The 8,648-nt window shown below is 41.4% G+C and overlaps 1 protein-coding gene across 1 annotated transcript; it reads right to left on the bottom strand.

Moving 5' to 3' along the window:
• Nucleotides 1–581: 581 nt before the first annotated feature.
• Nucleotides 582–8,648, bottom strand: LOC111951041 (chordin-like protein 2). Its single transcript, XM_023969013.2, has 11 exons — nt 8,474–8,648; nt 7,837–7,949; nt 7,480–7,573; nt 7,243–7,388; nt 6,889–6,982; nt 6,722–6,783; nt 6,256–6,424; nt 1,916–2,104; nt 1,657–1,845; nt 1,442–1,534; nt 582–1,113 (listed from the first exon to the last, which is right to left on the bottom strand). Exons 1-11 carry the CDS (start codon nt 8,619–8,621, stop codon nt 989–991), a joined length of 1,422 nt encoding a protein of 473 aa, XP_023824781.1. The 5' UTR covers nt 8,622–8,648; the 3' UTR covers nt 582–988.

Here is an 8,648-nt window from a genome sequence, read left to right as displayed (position 1 = left end):
GTCGACTGTGTTCACTGGAGGATAGTCCAAGGAGAAACAAGAGCCTGTCTTGCGCTGGAATTCTTGCCTCAGGTAGAGCTCAACAATATCACTTTTAGCCTCGTCGTTACGTGCAAGAACGCCTTGCAACTGTGCAAACGGGAAAGATGTACATCAAGTACTGAAATCGCACAGAATCATATGGAAAATCCGCCTGTAGAAAACTGACCTAGCATAATGACAAATATATCAGAGAACATAATGGAAAGTGGTTTCACCAAACCAATGTAACCACTCTCATGAAAAAAATACATACAAACACTTTTTCAGGGCAATAACAATGATTAGGTAACAAGCCCACATTTTCTGCAGAAATCACTAGTGTATAGCTCAATGAGCTAAAGCAAGGCACGGACCTTCCAGTACACACTCAAATGTATACATAATGTACAAACAAACATATCAAACGAACCAATGTTATACGCTCTGCCAAAATTACATATGTTAACATATTTGTATTTACAATAAATATGTTGATTAATATTTCTTGGTACATTCTGAAAAGGCATGTAGTTTCAAACAGCAGTATTTAGCAGAACAGTAAAGTGATTGTAAAAATAGTCTACTCTATAAAAACATGCTATGGCCAGTTGGCAGTATTTTTCTAATATATACATGTACACCTGTATTTTTACATAATACCAGATTTACTGTATTTCAGCATGCCATAAAACAAAAATGAGATATAACTGCAATGAATTTAAAGTATTTTCTCCCCTACTTTTGTGTCTTCTACTACCAAAATGCTACCAACAATGTTGTTACTGAGAATATGGGACATCACATTGTTATGAGTTATGTTGACATTTAAAAAGAAACAAAAGCTCGTTATTCTCTAACCAATAAGCAATCCTCTGCTTCATGCTTAATGAAATAGATATGAATGCTGTGCATTTTCCACTGATGTCCTCAGTAGTGAATATGTAACTTCAAAGACAGAGAATGAAAGTTAAGATGAGCACAGCTGGTCTGGGTACAAGAACCTCACTACCTCCCTGATCCCATCCTCACAGGTCCTGGGATTGGGAAATCTCTTCTGATTGTCTTCTTCCTCCTTGAATCTTTTCCAAGTCTCTGTGTAAAAAGAACAAAGACGTGTTGCTATCCAACAGCAGACAAAAAGCATACAAACCCATAACAACTCCCCCCAGCAGGAAACAAGATGGTCACTGACAAAGAGACAAACAGTTGTTTTTTAATCTGGTGAAATGAAATTCAATTTCCTTTGGTCTACAATATGTCTAGTCTATGACCTTATGTCTAGAAATGGTTTGAGCTGTATTGTCCAACTATTCACATTGGCAAAGAAAAGCTCTACTTAAAAGAAACTAAAAGGATTACAAGATTTATAACTAGAGGACTATTCTACTTTTAATTACCGGAAAACATAGGATAAACTCACCTTCATCTAATGTTGCCAGTAAGGTGTAGTTATCTGGATTATCTAGGAGATCTTTCTTCAGAACTTCCCCAGTTTCCATTAATTGTAAAACTCCTGAGAAAAGTGAAAATACAGAAAAATGGGTGATATTCCAAATAGTAAGGTAATCCACAGCTGTAACTTTGTTATTAACACTGCCATGCTAGTGCCCTCTAATACTCCCCCCTCATAGTTACCTCCTACAGTCTTCCATACTTGCACTTCAACTTCAGCAGTCCCTTGACTTTCAATAGCAATTATCCTAACCGTGTCCTCGGTCTGATCCTTTGACGATGGCTTAACTTTGTACACCGARAGGTTGTTATTGTCAGGTCCAAGATTCATGTTCATGTAACAGTCAGTCCTGTTGCTCTCAGCTTTAAGTTCTAGGGGCAAGAAACAGAGAGATTACTTGTCTTGTCAAAACCTATGGTTCAAATAATTGCTCATAACTACCTGGACAAATCTTGCAGCACTTCCCCTCGGTTTTCATGGGATGTTGGCATGGATACTGGCTGGGACATGCGAGGCGTTTGCAGTCCTGTATGCCATCCTTACAGGTACACAGTATGCACTCCAGGACCTTCCCCAGGACCGGGTGCCACACATCACCATGAGAGTAGGTCTTGCTGCTGTATTGACACGCTGAGAGAAAAATAAAAACATATATATTCTTGTATTAAATATTATTACAATCACACAGCTGTAAGGGTTATATCGTTTTCCCCAATTGTTTACACACTAAAATTGGAACTTGAAACGCGAATCACAGAAACCTGAAACTCATGTACCAAATCCCTTAATAACCAAGTCTGCAAAATTGCAAGCACAATTCCTGCTTTACACTCAGTTTTCAATTCTATATCACACTTTTTGCAAAACACTACACAGTTCTCTACATTAGGCACAACATTAAAAATTAAAATCTCTTTAGTCCCTTTGGAAAGCAACGCCAATCACAATGCCAAGCTCTGTACACTAATTGGCAACACCCACTCCTCACAGGTGTAAACACTAGTTGCTGAATTGTTCACTTAGAAATCAGCGCTTTAGCACTGTAAAAGGCCACAGATGAGCTCTCCTGTTTTGGAGGAAAATGGAAGTCAATGGTAAAGCAAGAGCTAGAGGTGAAGGAGGAGAGGAAGAGGAGGATGAGGAAGGACAGTTGTCTCAGATGAGATCAGGGCCACATTGATTGACCATGTGCTCAACCATGGGTTGAGTATGAGGGAGGCTGGGCAGAGAGTTCAGCCCAATCTGAGCCGCTACACGGTTGCATACATCATCCGTACATTCAGAAATGAGAACCGGTAAGTTACCTACCATCTACACTATGCTCTTCATGTATGTATACTGTAGTATACTGCAGTCGGACATATCAGTGGGCCTTTGTTACTCAGTGATTGTTAGCCAATGTTACAGTAATGTTATTTCATATTGAAAGAAAATAGATTATTTTAGCTTACTGGAACCAATCATATCATATTTGTGGATCTTTTGCAGAACTGAGAGACGACCAGGCCATGGTGGAAGACACCGTTCACACCAGAACATTAGACCGCTATTGTGAACATGGTGGTGGCAAACAATACCATTAGACTATGAGAAATCCAGAACCACATAATTGCAGACAACACAATATACAATAACATTCACCAGGTGGGCTCGTCAACATTGGACCGTGTGTTACAGCGCAACCGAATCCGGATGAAACGGGTCTACAAGGTGCCATTTGAGCAAAACTCAGAGGGTTAAAGAACAGCGCTATTAATATGCGCAAGAAAGTACTATATACTGATACTATCATATCAGCACTGTATAGACACATTACAGTACTGTAATCCAGTGTATTGTGCCTCACCAAATTGATTGCTCTAGGTCTACGTCACATATTGTCTTGTTGTCTGTTTCAGAGAGTCTTGGAGCTGGATRCCGCTGCAATTCTGCACGTTTATATTTACATTCATGAAGCTGGCTTCAACCTAGCCAAAATAAGGKGACGGAACATTATTGGCCACCGTGCCATTGTGAATGTCCCTGGACAGCGTGGAGGGAATATCACCATGTGTGCAGCCGTTAGCCAGCAAGGCATCCTCCATCACCATGCCAACCTTGGTCCCTACAACACCGCCCTTCTCATCACATTCCTGGACACTAYATGGCATCCTCATTCCAGCCGAGCAGAGGGGTGGACCAGAGCAGTCCAGTTATGTTGTCTCTTGGGACAACGTGAGTTTCCACCGGGCTGCACTGGTCCACAACTGGTTCATCGACCACCCACAATTTGTTCTATACCTCCCACCATATTCCCCATTCCTAAATCCAATTGAAGAGTTTTTTGGTGATGGAAGGTGTATGACCGCCATCCCCTCACACGCATGCCTCTTCTCCAGGCAATGGAGGATGCATGTGGTGAAGTTGATGTGGGGGCTTTCGGCGGCTGGATCCGTCACTCCAGAAGATTCTTTCCCTGCTGTTTAGCCAGGGAGAACATGGCTTGTSATGTACAGTCGTGGTCAAAAGTTGAGAATGACACAAATATTAATTTCCACAAAGTTTGCTGCGTCAGTGTCTTTAGATATTTTTGTCAGATGTTACTATGGAATACTGAAGTATAATTACAAGCATTTCATAAGTGTCAAAGGCTTTTATTGAAAATTACATGAAGTTGATGCAAAGAGTCAATACTTGCAGTGTTGACCCTTCTTTTTCAAGACCGCTGCTATCCGCCCTGGCATGCTGTCAATTAACTTCTGGGCCACATCCTGACTGATGGCAGCCCAGTCTTGCATAATCAATGCTTGGAGTTTGTCAGAATTTGTGGGTTTTTGTTTGTCCACCCACCTCTTAATGATTGACCACAAGTTCTCAATGGGATTAAGGTCTGGGGAGTTTCCTGCCATGGACCCAAAATATCGATGTTTTGTTCCCCGAGCCACTTAGTTCTCACTTTTGCCTTATGGCAAGGTGCTCCATCATGCTGGAAATGGCATTGTTCGTCACCAAACTGTTCCTGGATGGTTGGGAGAAGTTGCTCTCGGAGGATGTGTTGGTACCATTCTTTATTCATGGCTGTGTTCTTAGGCAAAATTGTGAGTGAGCCCACTCCCTTGGCTGAGAAGCAACCCCACACATGAATATTCTCAGGTTGCTTTACTGTTGGCATGACACAGGACTGATGGTAGCACTCACCTTGTCTTCTCCGCACAAGCTTTTGTCCGGATGCCCCAAACAATCGGAAAGGGGATTCATCAGATAAAACGACTTTACCCCAGTCCTCAGCAGTCCAATCCCTGTACCTTTTGCAGAATATCAGTCTGTCCCTGATGTTTTTCCTGGAGAGAAGTGGCTTCTTTGCTGCCCTTCTTGACACCAGGCCATCCTACAAAAGTCTTTGCCTCACTCTGCGTGCAGATGCGCTCACACCTGCCTGCTGCCATTCCTGGGCAAGCTCTGTACTGGTGGTGCCCCGATCCCGCAGCTGAATCAACTTTAGGAGATGGTCCTGGCGCTTGCTGGACTTTCTTGGGCGCCCTGAAGCCTTCTTCACARCAATTGAACCACTCTCCTTGAAGTTCTTGGTGATCTGATAAATGGTTGATTTGGGTGCAATCTTACTGGCAGCAATATCCTTGCCTGTGAAGCCCTTTTTGTGCAAAGCAATGATGACGGCACGTGTTTTCTTGCAGGTAACCATGGTTGACAGAGGAAGAACAATGATTCCACGCACCACCCTCCTTTTGAAGCTTCCAGTCTGTTATTCAAACTCAATCAGCATGACAGAGTGATCTCCAGCCTTGTCCTTGTCAACACTCACACATGTGTTAACGATAGAATCACTGACATGTCAGCTGGTCCTTTTGTGGCAGGGCTGAAATGCAGTGGAAATGTTTTTTGGGGATTCAGTTCATTTGCATGGCAAAGAGGGACTTTGCAATTAATTGCAATTCATCTGGTCACTCTTCATAACATTCTGGAGTATATGCAAAATGCCATCATACAAACTGAGGCAGCAGACTTTGTGAATATTAATATTTGTGTCATTCTCAAAACTTTAGGCCACGACTGTAGATGAGGTGCTGTGGCCAGACCCAAATAGGAGGCAGGATGCAGCCTAATGTCTTTTCCCTTACATTTTGCATGTGTTTTTGTGTTTAGAGTTTTGAAAGAATGAGCCACTTTCATTTTTTATTTTTTTACAGAAAACCCTTTATCTTACTGAATGTTTTTCCTGTTTTTTTCCTGTTGGGTATGGAAAGTGTTATATATAAAACACAAGTGTTGGAAATAAATGACAATGTTTTTGTGACGGTATTGCATTTGTGTGTGTTTATTTATGTATATTTGAGTAGGTATACATTACTGTAACAATCTTTTACAACCGGCTACAGTGTAACACTGAAAATGCAAAAGGAATAAATCTACTGATGGGATATTCATAGTAGTGTTTTGTGTTAAGCACATCAGTGTGTTGTTGGTTGGTAGACAGATCTATTCAAATGATGCGTGTGTGTATGATTTTGATGCAAAAAAAACTTTTTGGAAAGAGATAAAACAGTTTTGAATGCAGTGTTTGCTTTTGCTAGAGATTTGTAGAGTTGAGCATTTTGTGTTTGTGGTTTTTGTGTTTTGGGAAAATGGCCCAAAGATTCAGCAAACGTGTGGAAACAATTGTGGAAAACTGTATTACATGGACTGCTCAATGACCAGAGAACTGGTCTCCTATTGTAGGCCATGAAAATAGGAAAATTATCAATAAGTCTATTATCAATGTAGGGCTGTCATTAAATTCTCACCCTTCTGGTGGTTTTTCTGCAGCAGGAAATTCACGGTGGTCTCTGCAGCACCTTTGAAGTGGAGTTTGGGCAGGCTCAGGCCTCTGGGAGTACCCCTGACTGTGGATGGAGTAGAACGGACAGAGCGCCCTTGGAGCTGCTCTCCAGCACACTGGTCCAATGAATGCCTCTTGTATATTCACGGACACAAATAGACACAGTTATTACGGGGTTATTTTAGATTCACGTGCAGTCCCAATGCCAATGAGTTGAACCCCCCCCCCCCTTTTAAAATACAGTAACAGGTAGATAAGAACATGGACAGTACAGATATTTCCCCTCAAATCCGCACGCGTTTTCATCAAAGTTGATTTGCATGTCTCACAAATGAAGATGAAACATTAGTTGTCGTTTTTTGGGGGGGATATGATGGTTTTACAATTCTAGAAGACTAGAGTCATTAATAAATGAACAGAACAATACATACAACGCCTCGGTTCAACTGTTGGCCTCTATGCTCCACCGATGAGTACCCATTAATGCCCCCATCTAAACACAGAGAAATGAACAGGAGACATACTTATTTACTTTGATATTTACTTTAACAGAAAGTRTGATGCAAATCTGATGTGGCAAGAAATCAAATGTTAGCACCTTTGCACACTAGACAGCAGGTATCTGGGACTGAGAATGGTGAGGAGCAGGTCAGTGGCTGGCAAGTTTTCAGAGCACAGAAGATATTTCCATTCTAAAAACAACAGTGGACGAAAAGGTGAAGGAGAGACAGAAGGGATTTCAGACGTTGCAGAATAGGGGGGCATTGGTTACCACAGGGCATTGTAGCTACATTAACAGCTCCAGTATTATGGCTAGGTCATATGGAAGTCGTCAGATATGACACACGAGGAAAAACTCACAGTTACATTCTCAGAATAATGAGCTGTACGTCAAAGCCTCCATTGTCAAAGAACAACACCATAAACTACAGAAAGAGAGAGTGTGACTTACAGAACATGTACACATGACACACTGGCTGGCTTGGCGAGATGGGAAGAGGTCGTGKTTGGCAAAGGTCTCCCCTGGTTGGTAGATAGTTCCATTATACTTGCAGGACTTCACCGGGGCTCTCAGGCCAGCTGGAATCCTAGGCTCATCTGAGGAGATAATGGCAAGCACAAGAAATGTACGTGAGTGTCAAAGCAGGATGTTGTTCTTGCTGTATTGTATGGCAATGTCTGATCCTACCTGTACAGCGAGGGCAGCACTGCTCAGAGTCAGTCACTGGGTTCTCACACCGCAGAGTAGGACACTTAATTGTGTTACATTTCACATGGCCTGTCTAAGAGAGGGAAACGGTACATGTTTTACAGGCATACCTTGAAATCCCACCCACCAAAATCCTTTCAAGCGACTGCTAATATTATAGAGAGCGTGTAGCCTAAATCCTCTGCATGCAGTAGCCTACGATCCAATATCACTCAGATTCAGACAGTTTGATACAGTAGTCTATGTGACAGTGTTGTGGTTTCATACTGTATTAAGCTAACCTACAGATGAGACTAAACCGACTAATGACGTATTCTAATTCTATGGGTACAGTACCTTAGTGCAGGAACACCGCATACAAAACATTAATCCAAAGGGTTCCAGATAAGGATGCCAGCTGTCTCCTGGACTGTATGTTTTCTCTTTGAAAGTACATAAAACTGAAGACACTGGGTGCAAAAAAAAGGGAAAGATGGAAGGTAAGAAGTTATTTGAGCTGAAGTGTTTACCATATGAAGCAAAGCAGAAGTTTTCAAAAACAGAAAATGAATCCATGGCTGACAAACCTGTCAGAATAACTGTCTACTGGCAAAACACACGTGAATTAAAATCAGTATGCGCAGTCAGAAATTATGTTACGTGGTTATATCATTCAAAATATAACRCTACCGGAATAAAGATAGTTAAACAAAGTTCTGAAACATGTTACTGTATGAATACTACACTAACCTTATAGATAGGACAGAAATACACGCACTGTATACACTTGCCAAATATAGAAAAAAAGTTGGTTGCAATGATGAAAGTCAGAAAATTTAAAATGACACAAGCGTATATCATCGCAAGTAGCGGTTGTTGTGTATTCATATAGTAACGCTCAGAATGTTAAATGTTGTTTTTAACTACATCATAGACGCATTTCATCAGTTGCAGGTAACGATTTAACTTTAGATTTGCAGACCGTCCGTCCTACCTTTCCTTGTTCTTATAACATCACCACCACAACCAACGAACAAACGGATGCAAATGAATAAGAAAATATGCTTCATGTTGCTTGTCAATATGAAATTGAATTGCAGCAACTGCGACAGCAAACCCCAGGACAGTGTGAAACTCCCCATAAAATCACGAATTTATCATTGGTTTTC

Source organism: Salvelinus sp. IW2-2015, linkage group LG23 (assembly GCF_002910315.2).
Source record: "Salvelinus sp. IW2-2015 linkage group LG23, ASM291031v2, whole genome shotgun sequence".
Lineage (NCBI taxonomy): Eukaryota > Metazoa > Chordata > Actinopteri > Salmoniformes > Salmonidae > Salvelinus > Salvelinus sp. IW2-2015.
This window is presented reverse-complemented; position numbering and strand designations above follow the sequence as displayed.